Source organism: Heterocephalus glaber, unplaced genomic scaffold, assembly GCF_053883595.1.
Source record: "Heterocephalus glaber isolate CG9 unplaced genomic scaffold, H.glaber_assembly_v1.0 deba00001452, whole genome shotgun sequence".
Taxonomy (NCBI): domain Eukaryota; kingdom Metazoa; phylum Chordata; class Mammalia; order Rodentia; family Bathyergidae; genus Heterocephalus; species Heterocephalus glaber.
Genome location: NW_028258302.1, coordinates 1980786 through 2000459, shown reverse-complemented (window position 1 = coordinate 2000459; position 19674 = coordinate 1980786). Strand labels below are relative to the sequence as shown.

Below are 19674 nucleotides of genomic sequence, written 5' to 3'. Positions count from 1 at the left end.
TAAAAACGGCAGCTGACTTTTCATCAGAAATATTGGTGACCAAGGACAATGGAATCTCTTCAAAATTCTTAAAGGCAAGAATATCATGCAACCCAAGATCCCATATCCAGAAAAACATTCTGAGGGTGAAATAAAGACCCTTTTCAATAAACAAAAGCCTATAAAATTTGTTTCCTGTAGACCTGCACTAAAAGAAATGCCAAAGGTGTTAGGCTGATGGAAAAAGATACCAGATAGAAATTTGGATTTATAGGAGAGAACATCAAAAAGGTTAATAAAAGCTTTTTTCAACATAACTTCCTTAAAATAAAACTATTTAAAGCAAATAAAACAAATCCAAAGATAGGATTTATGATATAAGAAGCACAAGATAACATCAAAAGAGAAGCAAATAAATGGAATTATATACTGTAAGATTACTACAATTTATATAAAAGGATGGCAAGAGAAAAATGGTGGATGTTGTAAAATAAAAGGTAGTATATTATTTCCAAAATAGACTTTGATAAGTTAATGGTATATATTGTTAAGCTCTAGAGTGACTACTAAAATATAACATAATTTAAAAAATCAATAAAAGAAATAGAGTATAATAAACTATTTGATTAACCTCAAAGATGTCAGAAATGAAGCAACACAGGAACAAAAGTAAAACAAACACCAACCATGACAACATTTATATTAAACAGAAAGTCTAAGCACTCTAGTGACTAAAGACAGAATATCAGGCAATTTAAAAGGCAAGAGCCAAAGGCTACTAGGCGACTTGCTACTTAACGTTTATAAGAGACACATTTTAAATACAAAGACGTTTACAAACCAAAAGCAAATACTGGAAAGAGACAAAACAGGTTCCAAGACAAATAGCATTTTAAGAAATTAAGGAGGGATCTGGAGGAGTAGCTCAGTGTTAAGAGTGTATGCCTAGCGTTGGGTCAGATCCCACCAGGGTGTGTGTATGTGTGTGTTTGTGGGTATGTTAAAAAACAAAAGGAGACCATTTAATAAAAATAAAAGACCAATTCAACAAGAAGATTAAATCATACACAAATATTAAATTAAAATGGATCGTAGACTTATATTATAAAAGAAAACAGAGGGGAAAATCTTTGGTTAATTTCCTAGACACACAAAACTTACTAAGCAGAAAATTAAAAACTGATAAATTAATCAAAATTTAAATTTTCTACATTTTCTTGTTTTTTAAAGAGTCTCACTATGTACCTGAAGCTGGCCCATACCTCACAATATAATATGAGTGGTTCTGAACTCATGATCCTCCTGCCTTAGCCTTCTCAGTGCTAAGATTACAGGAAAATTTCTATCCTTTTAAGATATTATGAAAACAAAAAGGAAAACCAGAGTGAGTTTTTATATGGGCATGTGTATATATCTAAAACTCTTATAACTCAGCAATGAAACCAAATTTTTTTAGAAAGCAAGACTTTAAAAAAAAAACCTTTATAAAAAACAAATGGCCACTAAGTATATAAAAAAAAAATCCTCAAAATCAACAATCATTAGAAAAAATACAAATTAGGGCTAGGGAGGTAGCTCAGTGGCCGCCATGCCTGCCTGGCAAATGCAAGGTCCTGAGTTCCATTCCCAGTACTGGGAAAAAATAAATAAATAAACAAATTAAAAAGCATGATGAGCTATTATTTCATATCCAGTAAAATGGCCAAAGTTTAAAAAGATAGTTAATAACCAACTGCTGGCCAGAATGTGGAACCTTTGAAACTCTTATGCATTGCTATTAAGAATGCAAAATAGGGGCCGGGGATTTAGCTCAGTGGTTTCACCGCCTGCTGCGCAAGCACAAGGACCCGAGTTCGATCCCTGGTACCAAAAAAAAAAAAAAAAAAAAGAATGCAAAATAGCCCAATCACTTTGCAAAAAGGATATGGTTTGTTATAAATTTAATCTTCCACACACCTACTGACCCAGCAATTCTATTATTCAAGAGAACTGAAAGCATATGTCCACAGAATATATGTACAAAAATTTCCTACTAGTTTCCCCATATCCCAAATGTCCAACAACAGATAAACAAACTGAAGTATATTCATACAATAGAATACTATTTAACAATAGAAAAAAAAATTGATACATGAAACAGCACCACAGACATTATATTGAGTGCGGAAAAAAGCACACATGCATACATATTATTCTGAAAGATTCCATTTATGGAATTTCTATTACATTTACGTTTATGTGAAATTATGAAAAAATCTACTTTGGGCTCAAAGATTATGATCTAAACCCAGGGTTGGGCCACAGACTTGACTTGAGGATCATAATAATGCATGTAAAAGAGCTCTGAATTCTATAAAGCAGTATATAAATGTATATATTAATAAAGCAACATACAATAATGTAGACTTTATTAATTCATAACAACAATTCTGGTACAGCAGTAAAGACCTCCTGAGGGAGAGGAACACAATACCTTAATCTACAAAATCCCAAAGATCATATAGTCAGGATTCTACAACTCTGACCATTCTGTCCAAAAATAAATCAACTGCAAACTTTAAGATGTCCTAAAACAAGTTGGGTATGGTGGCAAATACCTGTAATCCCAGAGGTTTGGAATCCTGAGGCAGGAGGACTCCAAGTTCAAGCCCAATCAGGGGAACTTAAGCAAACTAATGAGACCTTGTCTCAAAAATAAAAAGACAAAGGACTGGAGATGTAGCCTAGTGTGAAGGTCCTGGGTTCAATCCCCAGTATTGAGGAAAAAAGTCCTAAAAGATTAATTCTAGAAGGAATAAGAGTGGCACAGAAAACTAGGCAACATTCTCAATCTAGAAGGGATCAAACAAATACAGATAAACCATAAAGTTCAGGAAAGCTAAAGTAATCAAGATACAGAAAATGTATTAGAAATGACGTGTCAAAAACCAACAACAAACTTAAATGCCTTCTTATAAAATATTTATTACTTCAAATAAAATGCATTTATATTTTTCTAATACTTTATTTCTGGTTGAAATTTTATGTCCATACAAAGTACCCTAGCTTTATCACAAAATGTTAAGACTTCTTTTCAACAAGCTTCAGGTTGAAAGTAGCCTTTAAAAATCCTATTATATGATTAAGTACAAATAAACTCAAGAGGCTAATACTAACTTCTGACTCCTGAGGAGAGCTGTCTCTATCATAAGCAGCTAACCATTCTAAATGACTTAATCTATGAATTTCATGTTTCAAATAATCCTACCCTGGCAAAATTAATCATCATAGAATATTCTCTTCCTGAACTCTCAATGCACACATATTTCAAGAGCTTCAGACATGGTACCAGATTCTTTTTGTCCCTGACTTCCATGGCTTCATGCTGTATCTTAATCTTTTCTCTCCCTCTCCCAGTTTATATTTCGCAATCCAACTTCAAAGGTTTGCCTTGTTTTACCCCAACATTTTTGGATGCTATTTTTATTTGCATGTACCATATATAAAAGTGACTATATTTTCTAGTTTCAATCTTTATTTATACCTGTTATCTATGCATAATTCAGAACAATACCTTTCATTCTCACAAGTTTCTACTCTGGATAGGAGATTAAACAGACACTCTTTAGACTACTAACAATCAAACATAGTAGACACTTTGTCAGACAGGCTACTTTGCCTGGTTAATTGGCTGCATGAATGAACAACTATTCCAGTGCCAACTCAGGTTCCTAGAAAATCTTTTTTGAACAAATGTAGGTTTTTAATTACTTATAAATACACTGATTTCCAAGTTAAGCTAAGTACTGCCTAAGAGAGACAGTTAAGGAATTTACTCCTATAAACAGATTTAAATAATTAGCATATTGATTATAAATGTTTTCTCTAAATGTTAAATGTCCTATTAAGTGAGTAATAATTAGCCATACTTTGCTTTTAAATCACAGTACCTTAACCTAATCTTTTCAGAATTTTAAAACTGGAGATAAGGTTTTACTGTACCACAATAGATTTCCAAGATACAGATCCTTACCTTTAATATAATTCACTCACAACGTGATTTAAATGTCATTACTTTGGCGTTGTACTTTAATATTTGTTAAATTGATAAGTGAATCTTACTTTAAAAGAAAAGAACTGGATGATCCAATGAACTTATGACTAGCAACAAACCATATGCCCTACAAAGGCTGATTACACTATAGTAAATTCATACAATAGAATATATGCAATAAAATGGAATGAACTGTTGATACAAACAACATGGATTTGAATCTCAAATACACTATGATAAAAAAAGGCAGACTCAAAAGAACACCTACTATATAAATGTCACTTACATGACATTCTGGAAAAGATAAAATTATAGAATCAGAAAACGTCACTAGTTGCCAGGCTTGGGGAAAGGTAAAGGGTTGACTACCAAAGGACAATGGAGAATCTTGATCATAGTGATGGTTACAATGTGTGTTTGTCAAAACCGCTAGAATTATACACCAAAATTAGAGTATTTTACTATATGTAATTTTTAAACAATAGTTAAATATTATTTTAAAAGTAGTTTAGCTCTGAAAAAGAACAACAAAGGCCAACAACAACAAAATGTTCTTTTCCAGGCTTAGAATAGAAAATACTGCATGTGTAAATAAAAAGTGGCTGCAGGTGAACTGCTCTGACCAGCAGTGTAACATGAGGGCTCTAGTACAGGTTCAGCATTTCTACTTCTGCAATGTTACCTCTGTGATCTGGCCCTAATTTCTACCTAATTCAATTTTTCAAATCTTTTGAATACCTAAGCTCACCCTTGGCTTTTTAACTTTGGTTTGTCTAGTGACTTATCTCACTCACTCTCATAATCCACCTTTGCCTTGACATTCACTCACTGGCCCAAATCCATTTCTTTACTCTTGGTCCTCAAGTAATATTAATTCCTCTAATTCCTAATTCTATCTCAACTTTGTTCTGATTGGTCCCTCAGCTAAACTTGATCACATCCTCTTCCCAGCCTTCAAACTGGGTTTCTTACCTACCATGAATTGCTACCAGGCTAGCAATTTCATCTATTTAAATGCTTCTTAACTGGCAAAATAGACCCCATGTCAGGGTTTTTCCACTCTAATAAATATGATATGCTTATTTTTGTCCAACCAAATTACTGCTTATCCTTAAGTAGTATTTCCTGTTTTGTTGTACACATACAGCTAAATAGTCAATCTTTTCCTAACAGAAATCATGCATCTGTTTTAAAACTAGTACATATTAAATCACACTTGTATCTCCCCTCTTTGGGATAAATACCTGTTTCCTACAACACTTCACTTAATGTTATGTTTTATGTCCTCTCAAATCTCTCCAGTTTTCCTACATTAAAGTGATCTAAATGAGATACTAATGAATAACTAGTAATTTGTGAGTAAATACTGCACAAAATTAATATGGCCAAAAAAATAAACTCCTTTGAGAAGGAAGTGATGAGTCAACTGCTTCTGTCCTTTATGGATCAGAGAAGAGAAATAGAAAAGGTCGCTATATAGGAAATTACAAAAGTTATTTCTCTAGCAATGTCTGTTTCCTCACAAACCAAGAGACTCTAATCTTTACAGCCACTGAACTTTTACAATCTCTCATGTCCAGTTAATAAAGAGCTTTCCCCCAACACCACCAAAACAAAAACCTCTTTCTTACTATGAATTAACTGTAGTTTTCTCCCCAGGATATGCATGTGGCCTTGAACTTCTTCGCTATCTTTTCAGTTCTACTAGAAGTTTTATGTTGTTAATTATTTACACAATTGTTGAAATTACTCTCTGACCCTTTAGTTCCTTCCTTGCAAGTCAAAGTATATCATTTTTGTGAACTGGGGAAAGGGGAATAGAGTTAAGAAAAAATTAAGGAAAAGTACAGAAAAGAGAACTACCTTTTAAGTTTAGCTGATGATTTTTTTTCCACAATGTGAGCAAAATATTTACCTTTAAGATAAATGAGAAGCATTATGTATCGCAAAATAAAGAAAAAAATTTTAGATCAAAATGTCAGCAAAAACAAAATAGAAATAATGAGAAGAGAGGATACAAAAGACTGGATTTAAAAAATGGAGACAGACTGGAGGGCAGACAGGGATAAAGGGTTATAACCTTTTTTCCTCAGGGAAAAAGAAATCTGTCTGCCAGCAAAAACAGCAGTCATGGATGAAAAATATAATTTCATTTTGTGTTTGTTTTTGCTTTTTGTATGCATGTATGTATTTATTTTATTTTTTGGTTTCTTGACACAGGGTCTCACTATGTAGTCCAAGCTAGCCTTGAACTCTCTATGTAGATCGCATTGAACAGGCCTCCAACTCACAGCAATCCTCCTCTGCCTCAACCTCCCAAGTGCTGGGATTACAGGCTTGTGCCACCATGCCTTGCTGTATTTCTTTCTAAAGAAAACAACAATGTAGCTATTTGAAGTGAATTTCAAGAAATAGAGGTGAATGGATTTCAGACCATCAATGTACATGAGAGGGTACCAAATCTGAAGGGCTTTTATGACACAGGCTTCTTAAATGAAGAATTGAGCAGGAAAAAAAGCAGTCATATAAAAACCTCCATAATTCAACAATATATTTCAAGTTTATGCTGGTCTTTGTGCCTCTCTATTAATACAAGGAACAAGAATCTATACCATGAAAATACAGGGAAGATGATGCTACTGAGTTACTTCTACTTCTTGGACCTATTGGGGTCAAGGTCACAGCTAGCAAAACCCTAAGGGGTTAAATCCACCCCAGACCCAAGAACCATACCCAAAAATCTACTCCCACCCCACCTTGGCTCAATGGTTTTCTCCCACTGTGGTGAGGGTGGTTTTGGAAAAGCTCCTCAAATGCCAGGAAACACTGTAATACAAAAAGAAAAAAACAATTCATAAGTACCAAAACTTAACTAACATTTTGGTCTCTCTCTCAAGGAAGACTGGTCTATTGGAAAAAGCATTAGTCTACAAACCAAGAAACCAAGATTTTTCACTTACTCAGCATTCATTCTAAGACTTCAGCCATAATTCCAAATGATCTAGGGGGTACTGAGAGAGAACCAAAAGACACACTCTTTTCTGTTGTTACTGAACTGAGAACACAAACCAGAAGCTGCTAACAGCTATCTCTGTCACTAGGCTAAAAAGAAAGCCATCAGGAAAGCTAGCAGAACTAAGGAATGGAAAGAGACATTTGTGATGGTACAATTTAAGAACCTAACTCCAGTTGCCCCTGAAGTACCCCACACTTTAATCTATATGAGTTCCTGTAACTGCCAAGTAAGCCTGGCTATTATACTTGAGTTCTGCCAGGCATGGTAGCAAATGCCTGTAATCCCAGAACTCCAGAGGCTGAGGCAGGAGGATTGGCAGGCATTCAAGGCCAACCCAGGCTACACAGTGAGTTCAAGGCCAGCCTGAACTACATAGTTAGACTATCTCGGGGGGAAAGGGGGGGAGGGTGCTGAGGATGTAGCTCAAAGCGAAGGCCCTGGGTTCAATCCCCGGAACTGAAAACAATACTTGAGTTATAATTCCACAATGAATCTGTGTAAGTCACTTCTTATCTTCTGGCCTTATTTCTTTACTCTTATAAAATGGGCTAGAATTGAGGCTTTCAAAGCATATTAAAAGTAACAGAATTTTGCTTTCTTTTTGAACAAAATCTCACTATGATATCAAAAATAAAAATGACTTTACTCAGAAAAATGTATTTTGTAAGATCAAATTCACAACATCTGCTTCTAACCAAACTTCAATGAGAACAGTGGCTTATTTAAACTTCATTTTACAACCAAAAATAAAAGTGACTCCATTATTATAAGTGTATTTCATAAGATCAAGTGATATTCACTTGTGACCAAAATAAATAAAATGTTTTGATATACGCAAAACTTTAAAATTAGACACTAACGGGAAAAGCTGAAGCTTTTACTAGCCTCTCAGGATTCAATTCATTTCTGTATTTTGTTTTAGTTGCACATTACTGATTCCATAAGAATCAGTTGCATAGGCGTGATTCCAAAGGAATAATTGTAAAGAGTAACATGTTTTCCACAGCTGCATTACTTCATGATACTATTTCATTAAAGAGAAAAGCTTTAACTTCCCACTAGAGAACATTAGCATGACAGCACAAGTTTTTAAAATGGGTCTCCAACTGGGTCAAATTTAGTAAACAATACAGTTAAATATTCATGTTTATTAACTTTTCATTGCTATTATTTTTTAACTTATTTAAAAATCAAATTGGAATTTGATTTTATAGATTTTTTTTTTTTTTTTGCAGTACCGAGGATTGAACTCAGGACCTTGCACTTGGCCTTTATACATTTCTAAACAAATTATTTTTCTATCTGATTCATAAATACTATGAAAAATTATAGTTAAAGATATCTCGAAAATCTAATTCTCTTTAATAACAAGCCTGCATTAAAGGGAAAAAATTTTGCCACCAATTGCTATCACATCTTAGTGAGTTATAAATATAGTCAAAAAATATAAGATTTGTAAAAATGTACTCAGTGTCTTACTGATAACCACTTGATTGGGCAGATCACAGAAAGTGCAATAAAACATTACACAAGAGTGTCTGCTTTAATAATAGAAATAAGTAACTTTCCATTTATAATCTCAAGAAGTTAACAGTCTGATGGAGGACACAATATATTCATACAACAAGGATGTCTCAGTGCTACCAGCCACCATGCAAGCAACTGGGGCTAAATAGTGAATAAGTACATGTGATCCCTACAACCTCACATTTAGACTTTCACCCAAGAGCAATGGAAGAATGAAGAGCTGGGGAGCACAGACAGACAAACTATATGACTGCCATAGTTAACATTCTTAAAAGATTGACAACTACTATGTAAAATTAACTATAAACTGGAGGAACAAGTCCAAAAACAAAGAGACCAGTTAGGAACTACTCTAAAGATGATAATTATGGCTACAAAGTATCAGAGACACAAAAAAGGGAACAACAAACTCAACTGAGGTATGGAGAAACAAAAAAGCTTCAGAGAACAATGTTATAGCTCAATCTTGAAAGAAAAGATCTAGGCCAAACACAAAAAAAGATGCAATAAGATTATAGGAAAGTTTGAGAAACTTCAAGATGTTCCTCACGGCCAGGCTTGAATAGAGTAAATTGCAGCTGAAATGGTAACATTAGGAAAATGAAAGATGACATTTTATAACAAAGTAAACATCTCTAGGACAATGAAGAGGTACTTTTAAGCGGGGCGCTTATGTGATCAGGCTTACATTTTAGATATATTGTTCCAGGAACAATTAGCCTAAGGAAAAAGCCTAATCACCCCTACAAGAAGGTTATCTTGCCAACAGGTAATCTATCTTGAAAACCTAATCTAGTAAATTATCTTGATGGCCAAACATGGTCCAACCAAATACTCTTGAGCTTTAGAAACCAAGCCACTATACCAACTTAAGGCTACATTATAGTTGACATGGCTATTGAAACAAAAATGTCTCTGCAGGTAAGATGCTAAAACTGATGGTGGCAGGAGATGAATGGAGTCAAGAAGAAAACACAGCAACTAAGAAAACAGTATTAACCGAGAAACAATTTTATTTCAAAGTTAGAATGCTTCTCCTTTTGTAAATTACAGGCAGATTCATCCATTATAGGTAATAATTAATAGATTGTGTTTCCTGAGAAGCAATCCAAGCACTTTATTTAATGCACAACACTCAAGAAAGCAATCAAAGACTGGATTAAAAAGAGCAAACAACAAATGACTAGCTCTAGCTAGATTCTTATTGTTTAAAAAGAAAGCTCTTCTTAACTGGTTAGCCTTTGAAGCATACCAACTAAAAGAGAATTAGAATAAGGTAGGGGAGGAATTGCTATTTCACAAAAGTTCCTGATCAACGAACTAGACAAGTTTTTGATTCAAAAATGAGAAGAGACATATAGAAAAATCCAATTTAAGAAAACGAATCCTACCTTTCCAGGGTCATCCTTGGATCGAGGCACTTTAAGGAAACATTTGTTGAGTGACAGATTATGTCGTATGGAATTCTGAAATTAAAGGAGAAAAGCCATTGGGTCAATGGAATCCAAATAACCCATCTTTAAAAACAGAACCAGAAACTTATATATTTCTACATATTATAATATAATTACAAATGGAAAAAGCTTTTTTAAAATAAGCTTCAAATTTAAACTTTTCTGACTTCAAATTACAAATGCTGCAAAGGTAAGTGGATAATTTCTAGTGGATTCCATAATAACGTAATGTATACAGTGTTTTTTTTTTTTTTGGTACCAAGATCCAACTTGGGACCTTGTACTTGCGAGGCAGGCGGTGGAATCACTGAGCTAAATCCCCAGCCCATGTATGCAGCATTTTAAATGTTTAAAATCATTTAGTAAGGCAGAAAGACACCTATAATGCCATTAAATATTACGTACTAAATACAAAATTATATACATACCATGGCTTTAACTGTAGTTTTAAATTAATTTATTCTTGGAAATAAACCAGAATGCAAAACGTTAGAATTTATACTGTGTGGGATTTTAGGTGATAACTACTGTCTTTTTTTTTTTTTTTTTTAAACTTTCCTGCTAGGTCCAAATGGTCTACAAGGCACAAGTATTACCGCCTTTTATTCAGTGTTTTTTTAAATGTTAAGAGCTGTGGTATAGCTCAAAGGACGAGCATCCACCTAGCATGCACAAGACCCTGGGCTGACCTCCAGCACCACATATAAAAGAAAAGGTCAGTTAGGTTCCCATTATATTTGTAAGAAAATACACAGGAGTTGGGGGGAGACAGAGAGAGACAGGTGGAGGAGGCAAGTAAGACTGCCAACAGAGGACCAGGAAGACTATCTAGTATCCTAATTATAGCAGAGAAGGAAAATGTCTTTGGAAACCTGAAGAGCCTATGAAACAGAAAATTTCTTCATGAAAAAGTGGAATTCCAATTCTTACAAAAAATATTCAAAGTCCTTATCTTCTCAATTAAATGTACCAAAGTTTATTCCCAAATACTTCTGTTTGTTCCAAAAGGGCCAGGAATTTGGTGGAGAGGGGAGCCAAGTGGATTTTGTCATTGCTTACAATGGTGCCTTTTGGGGTCATTTTATTTTTTAATATAAAATTGAGAAGTCTAGGAATACCTGTAGTAAAACTTTCCTCTCACAAAGGCAATACCAAAATGTAAAAGCTTTGAAAAGATATACACAATATAAATGCAAGCCTATCTTATTTCCAAAGTAGAAATTTAAAACTTTTAAATAGGAATTCTACCTCTGCTTGGGATGCAAGCAGCTACAAAAGTTAATGCACCTTCTTCAAACAATACGAAAACACCGAGTAAGCTTTAAAAAAAAAAAAGAGTACCTATTTTTGAGCACACCAGAGAGCTCCGGTTGCAGGACAGTCAAGCAAACTACATTCCCAAGAGGGAAAAGGCTATTCAAGGAGAAACTGGACACTCAAGCTATCTTACCTTTGGCAGAGCATAGAAAAAAGAACTGGCCACCATTAAGTGAGTAGCAAGAAATTAGCTAAAATTTTAAAGGCCAAGCATGGGCTATGAATCAATTTAGCAAGGGCTCCAGAAACAAGGGAAGCTCTACTCAACTCTTCTCCATTAAGCCTTCACCATGTGGCCATTAGAAAGACTGGGGTAAGAAGGAGACCAAAGAAAAGTCTCCCTAAGTGATAGAGTGGGAAAAGGTGATTGTCAGCAGGAGACTGGGGGTGACAAAGCTACAAAGCCTACCAATCTTCCAAATTTTTTACAAAGAAAAAACAAAACAAAACAAAATTACATACATTTCTGGACGAGGTAACGAAATCTCTCAACCATAAGATTGGCAAAAATTCATTACCTCTGGGATAAAAATGGAAACAAAACACTTCTGCCTCTAGGAAAGGTTAGGAAACCCTTTCCCAGGACACACTTAGAGCTACTGGTGTGAGAGAAAAGGCAAAACCAAAAATCTTTTTATCCTTGACAGAGGTATATAAAACAACGTTCAGCCCAGGGTCCTATACTTACACCATTCAGAAGTCTGCTACCAACTGGCACTGGACAGGAAACTCCCACCTCACAGCAACTACAGACATAAAACTAGTTTGGCCTGAGGGAAAGAAACACTGAGAAAAAACCCAAAAAACGGATCCTCAAGTTCAGGGGCCTATATAAGATTGAGGCTGTACCAACAGAACAGAGTAAACCCTTGCTCCTATCAAAAACCTAGCTCTGGGTAACAACAGCAGACTGCTGACAGTGGGACAAAAACATTGAGAGACACTCCCATCTGTAACAAGGTGGGAATACACAATTAAATCTAGAGATGGAAAAATGGAAAAATTCTACAGCATCCAAGCTTCATGCCAAGTACAAAGTAACAGGAACCTACTATTAGAGGAATGCAAAGTCTGTAGTATACTAAAGACAAAGACACCACCAAATTTAGCTCAAGTAGTGACAGACTGACTCAACTCCTCACATGAATGGGCTGAAAAAAAAGATGCATGTCCTTTTACAAGTACAAACGCTATTTACTTCAATCTTTATCATTTTTCTACACGTTATCTGCTACTTGGTCAAAAAGTTAAGATATAGATGGGGATGTAGCTCAGTGGTAGAATGCTTGCCTAGCACCCACAAAGCGTTTTGTTCCCTAATACTGGAAAATAAAAAAAAGTGTGAGACACAGAAAAGCAAGGAAATTCCACTATCCGGAGATAATCAACAAACCCAAGCGAGAGACAGCTTAGGTATTATAGAACCATCACACAAAAACTTTAATACAATTAACATGTTAAGGGATCTAGCAGAAAAAAAAATGGGTAACTTGCATAAACAGAAAGGGAATTTCGGCAGAAATGTGAAAACTGTACGAAATAAACAAACATAAATAACAGAAATAAATACAATGCAAGCAAAGATTAGCAATTCCCAGCTAGGGGTGCAGCTCAGTAGACCAGTGCCTGCTAACACATTCAAAGTCCTGGATTCAATTCTTAACACTGCCTCCAACCCCAAAAACAATAAGGAATAAAAAAAAAAAGAAAAAAAGGAATTCCTTAGAAAGGCTTGAAGAACTTGAAAACAGATCAACAGATTTCCAAACAGATCAGCACATGCTGCATGCATGTGCATATGAAAACTTTTAAAAAATTAAAAATAAAAAAAAATCATCCAGGAAGTATGGGACAATACATGTAATTTATATTTGAAGAGAAAGCAAAGAGAGTGAGACAGAATGAAAATCCAAAGAAATAACAGCCAATAATTTTTCAAAAATAATATAAAACATCAATCCACATATGCAAGATTTTCAAAGAACACCAAGCACCAAGCAAAATAAGTTAAAAATAAAACCCAAAGGCTAGATGTATTGTTCAGTGAAACAGTGTCTGCCTACCACATGTGAGACCTGGAGTATGATCCACAGCACCACTTGTTCCCCCCCCCCAAAAAAAACTGAACTCATATTCATTATAGACAAAATACTAAAAAACAAGATGAAGAAAACATCTCAAAGGCAGCTAGAAAAAAAAAAGATCATATGTACAGGAATAAAGATAAAAATTACAGTGGACTTCTCCAAAACTGGGCAAGCCAGAAAACAATGGAGCAATTATCTTAAAATACTCCAACGAAGAAAAAGTATGAATTACATAGAGTGAAAATATCTCTCAAAAAATGAAAGCAAATTAAGGACTTACACATACACACATGCACACAAAGCTGAAATAATTAATTTCCTGCAGTACCAGCTAGCTGATAATTTTATAAGGAAGTTCTTCGGGTATAAATAGGAAACCAAATGGAAACTTAAAAATAGAGTGTCAGAAATGGTAGAAATGAATGTACATTTTAAAAATATTTAAAATAATGCTGGTGGGTACCGTGCCTGCCTCCCAACTGCGAGGTCCTGAGTTCAATCCCCAGTACCAAAAAATAGAATAGAATAGAATGGAATGGAATGGAATGGAATGGAATGGAATGGAATGGAATGGAATAGAATAGAATAGAATAGAATAAAATGCTGGTGATAGCTTTAAGAAATAACTATCTGAAGCAAATATAGCCAGGCATGGTAGTGAACATCTGTAATCCCAGCACTGGGAGGCTGAGATGGGAGGGATCACAAGTTTGAGCTCAGCCTGGGCAACTTAAGAGAGACCTTGTCTGAAAGGGGATATAGGTCAGTGCAAGAATCCTGATTTCAATCCCCCCCTACAGAGTGAGAGAAGAGGAGGGGGAGAGGAAAAAGGAAAAGGAGGGAAGTGGGAGAGGGAAGACGCAAATATTATAAATTATAGGATTACAATGTACATAAAAGTAAAATGTACCCCACAAAAGATGGGTCAAAGGAATTGGAAGAATAGTTTATACACAGTTCTTACACTGTACAAGAAATGGTTTACACTATTTGAAGGTGGAGGGCGTCAAAGATGTTCCAAAGGACTGTTTTTGTACCCCTCAAAATTCTTAAGTTAAAACCAAATTCTCAAAGTGGTAATATTTGGAAGTAGGGCCTTCAGAAAGCGACTGGGTCATGTCCTCATGAAAGGGATTTGCACTTATAAAAGAAGCCCTAGGAGCTCATCTGATCCTTCTACCACGTGAGACTATAACAAGACAGCCATGTATGAACCAAAGAGTGGGCCTTACTTCACTATAACCAGAACATTAGCTTTCAGTCAACAAATCTACCAGTCCTTGATCTTGGACTTTCCACCCTCTAGGACTGTAAGCAAGAAATGTTTACAGTTTGTAAGCCTCTCACTCTATGTTTTTTTGTTATAGCAGCCTGAATAGTTAAGCAATCCCTAAAAAGTTTGAAAAGGGTAACTATTAAAATAAACATGGAGATAAAATGGAATCATAAATACTGAATTCAAGTCTAAAAGAAGGTAAGTAAAAAGAAAAACCATCAGACTAACTAGAGTTAATCTACCCATCTTTAAAGTTCAAGATGGGAGATAAAAACAAATCAAGATGGTCAGACAAAAGAACTATTATATTGTAAATAGTTCAGTATGGACTCATACCAGAAGAACATATCTACATCCAGAGAACAAATCCTCACTTGGGTCTTTCTCCTCTCCAAAAAGCTTAAATGTTGGAAATTGTTAGGTTCCTGAGCCCTATGGCCTTTTTTCATTTCTATATCTGTTGTCTAGTCAATCTCATAGACAGCCATGGGTTCAGTGACCACCTATGTCACCTAAATCTAACTAGATCTCCAACCCGTATCTTTCTCTTTGCCGGGGATTTAGCTCAGTGGTTCTGCCGCCTGCCCAGCCAAGTGCAAGGTCCCGAAAAAAAGACAAAAAAAAAGACACCATATCTTTCTCCTGAGTTTCTAACAGATTTCCAACCATCAACTATACATCTCCAGAAATCTTTCAAACTTAACATGTTTAAAACTAAATTCAATCTACGTTCATTGTGATTTTCCAGTTTTCCCTTCTCAGTTTAAAGATTCGCTTCACATTATTGGTCCGATCAAAAGCCTGTGAGACAACCTTTCCTAGTCCCTCCTCCTTGTCATCTGAAACAGATCTATCACAAAATCTCATAAACCCTACCTGAGATTTACCCACTTTATATTTGTGTTTACTATCTCAGTCCAGGACACCAGCCTTAGGAAGATTAATACAACAGCTTCATTCTAACTGATGTCCCCTTTCATCTCTTTGTCCCCTTCCATCATTCTCCACCCTGTAGGTAGTTATGTCTTCACAATGCAAACTTGATACTACCGCCTCATTAAACATTTCAATGACTTCTCATTGTACTTTAGAAAAATCCAAAATTTGAACTCTACCTCACTGTCTACATTTATCCCCTTTACTGTTCTCTCTCACTTTCGAAGCTTTCCCTAAATTGCTACATCTACAGATATTACTGACCCCAGCTTTACTCTTCCCTTTCAGCTAAATGAATTTACTTAGCTTTGGACATGCTCTTAGTTTAAACATCAGTTATTCTGGAAAGACCTTTCTGATAGGCACAGGTTAGGTCAGGTTGCCCTCTAATATATTTATCATCCTGGATTTCTTATCAAAGTAGATCCTAAAACAGAATGTTTTTCATACAGTAATCACAAATCTGTTGAAAAAAGTCAAGAGCATATTTACAAAATAAAAAAACCCACAGAGATACATACACACATACCCTACAGAGGTTACTTCAAGCCTCACAATTTACATGATCTCTATTGCCAATAACCTCAAGAAAAGAAGTTCATAACAGGGATTATGATGATCCAGGTTAACCTGGAGAAAAATGGCTCAGGTCAAATTGCATGTTGCTTGCCCCTGAAAAATCCCCAAAAGCAACTTCACAAAAGACTCCAAATGTATTTAAATGCAGGCTCCTAGGATCCAACCAAAGTGGCTAATGAAAAATTGCTACATTTGTAAACTGGGAATCTGCATTTTAAAAGCATTCTAATTGACTTTTATTACAATGAATTAATCTGGTACCTCCAATCCAATCAACCACTACATACCTACCTGTACCTTTCTTTTCCCGCTGTGTCATGGTTCACTCCCAAAAACCAATCTATGTACTAATCTGTTCCACCCTATCCAGTTTATAGCATAATTTCAGAATTGCTGCCAACTTTCTTCTTCCTAACTTTTCTTAAGTATGAGAAGTAGAGAATGCCTCTAGTAAAGCAGTAACTGGGGTAAAATAGAAGAAGGGTAGAAAAGAAAGAAAATTATCATTTTTAAACTGTACTCAACAAATTCCTACCAGCTTGAATAACTAGTTGTACATGCATGACTATCCCACTGGTTCAGAGCCACCTGGCAGCCAGACATAAGAATTATGGCCACATCATGAACATGTTAAGAAAACTGTAGCTTTAGGACACAATCAAAGTTATGTAAGGTTACAATGCTTTCTCTCTCCTTTGAGGAAACTTAGTCCAAAAACTCCTAAGGGTCTTAGACATATAGTAAGCCTGGAAATTAGGCCTGTGCTTTTATCTGTAAAGTAAGCCTGTGTTCGTCCATCCATTCCCCCACCCTACCACACTATATATCTACAAATCCCAAAGACAGCTATCCTCAAGGAACCAGAACTATGGAGGTTAGCACATCTCTAAACTTCAAACATATAAGAATAGAGAATTCTGATCTAGCCCACTCAATAAGTAACCTGATAGACACAATAACACACATTCCAGCCCCACCATAAAGTACCTCACTCTATGACCACCTACACTCCCTTCTAAGTGTATCCTTCTCTTTATGCCTAATAAATCTTTCTATGCCTCTCACTGACACTACCTGTAATTGTGTTCTCTAAGAAGATATGTCAGTGAACCTACAACCTACCCTATGGATTGGGTTAAGGTCTTCATCTTCTTTTGAGGAACTTCCTTAAACCCCTTCTGATGAAATCCTTTGGTGAGCCAGGTAGGAGGTAACCTGAGGCATTGATTTTGATAAGTTCACTGAATGTTTTACTTTCCTTCTAACACTCTGCGCTCTATATGACTTTCTCTCTGTGCAGTTCAGTTTCCCTCTTCAGTGGTCAAAGGCTTAGTGAGTGCTTACCTATAAAAACTGTGTAACTAAAAAATGACTGCTTACATACAAAAGCGCTAAAGATGAGCTGGAGGAAAGAGTGGTTTCATCAGAAATTCCTTTTAGGTCAACCTAACCCATTCCTGGGTCAGAGAGAATTTTAAAACTTGTTCTTCCAGGAAGGAACATGGAGTGCCCATCCAGTGTCTGGAGCAAACCTTTTGCACAAAGAAATGTGAAAGCTAATCCTGAGACACAGTATGAGGAAACTAACCTCAGGATGACACCTGAGGGAGAAACCTCCAGACATGTATGTTTTGGGGTCAAAGGAAATCCTCCAAACGGATCTTTTTAATATTTATAATTGTTCCACCCTTTATTTCTTTCACTCTCCAAACTGAAGGAGATAACCTTGGCCTGCCTAAATTGTCATAGCTCTCCTTTTTAGGATGGCTATAGGAATCTACCATATCATGCAAATTAAAGTAGGCAATTGGGTGACTGCTGACACTGTCTTTTGATGCCTGACTGGTACGTCTAAGAGATTTAAACTACTAGGAGCTCACTTTTTTTTCTTCTCTTCCATAAAGCTTTTTCACCTTTTCCACTGTCCTTCATCTACTTCCATTCTAGGACTCCCATTTATTTCTAGCCCTTTTAGAGGAAAACTTAAATTATTTAACTTTGTGTTCCTGAAGGGGTGGTAGAGTGAATGACCTAGCTGAAATGATATAGGAGATTAGGGTGTGGCAAAGCTGGTTGGGGAAATAGGCATGACCTGTTAATTACAAGATCCCAAAACACATGTACAGAACAGTCCCCAAAGCCCTGCACATGGACTTCTAGAGAGAACAAGAACAGGTTTTCAATAGGACGCCCTAGACCTGACATCAGTCTCAGGTGTGGAGTCCCAGTACCTGTATGTAGAAGTTAGCGGTTTCCTCAAGATTTGGACAGTATAAAAGGACAAAGACACCGAGAAGAGCTGTCTATCATGGCTTTCCTCATGATACCCCACCCTGCTTTCTCCAGAGTGTTCGTTTGTCTTGCTTCTTCCTCTTACTTGGACCAAGCTTACTCTGCACAGCCAGTTTCTCTCTCACTCTTCACTTTTACTTTTTCAAATAAACGCTGCCACTGCTTTTTGCTCATGTCATTCAATTTTTTGTTTGAGACAAGACCTAGAATCCAACTCCAGAAGGAGAAGCAAGCAACCCAAAACCCAGTAACATTTGATTGGCGAGCCACTTTTAGAAGGAGCTACAAGATAACGTAAGTATCTAATATGTGGCCCAAAAAAGTTTCCACCAGTGCAGACAGTGATTGCGGGAGAGGGGCACTTTCCCTGATGGTGGCTGACATGTCTATTGCTGGAGCTGTGGGGACTAGGAAGTGAATCACTCTGTGTTGTCTTCCCCTCCAGAGCACCTGGGTATCCACCTAGTACCCACTCCTACCCAGCTTACTGTACCACACCATACAAGAAGGGCCCAAACTTCCCCCAACCAAGCTCTGCTGAAGTGAGATCCTGCCTAAGCCTAAGGAAAACACAAGGCCATGCCCAAGGGATGCATTCCCCAGTAGTGACCTGAAAGATAGAATGGCTTGGCACAGGGAATAGCACCATCACAGAGGGGATGAAGGGGAAACTCGGAATGGTGCTGGCAGTGATGTCACAGCACAGTGGATACAGTGAGGATGCAGTTTGTCCAGGACAAATTCCAGGGCTGCAAAAGCAGTGTGCCTGCCAGATTGCCCTTTTCTCTGCCATTTTCCACAGCCCTCTCTAGGCTCTTGTGTCATTTTATTCTCTCGTTTTTTTAAAATTTTCTTGCAATACTCTCAGGCTTGTGTTCATCTATTAAAAAAAAAAAAAAAGTATATGTTTGTAGCTACTTTGTAAAAAGAGGAACTTCCAGACTTCTTTGTTTAACCATGCAAACGTTCCATGAAGTCTTTACATAACTTACAATTCCCTGAAGATCTTGGAAGTGACTCTTTTTGGGGGGGGGGGGGGTACTGGGGATCAAACTCATGATCTTGTGCTTGCAAGGCAGATGTGGTGCCACTGAACTAAATTCCTGGCCCTTTGGAGGTGACTTTCTGAGAAAAACCTTGCCCTTATGCATGACTTTTTTCTTCCTTTCTCATTTATT

The 19674-nt window shown here is 36.3% G+C and overlaps 1 protein-coding gene across 6 annotated transcripts in view; it reads right to left on the bottom strand.

Moving 5' to 3' along the window:
• Positions 1–19674, bottom strand: part of Foxj3 (forkhead box J3) — a 117817-nt gene that overhangs the window by 48771 nt on the left and 49372 nt on the right. For all 6 annotated transcript variants that reach the window (XM_087215185.1, XM_013068168.3, XM_004871813.3 and 3 more), the window contains one exon: positions 9947–10021. In XM_087215185.1, coding sequence (XP_087071311.1) covers positions 9947–10021 — 75 coding nt within the window. The remainder of the gene's footprint in view (positions 1–9946; positions 10022–19674) is intronic.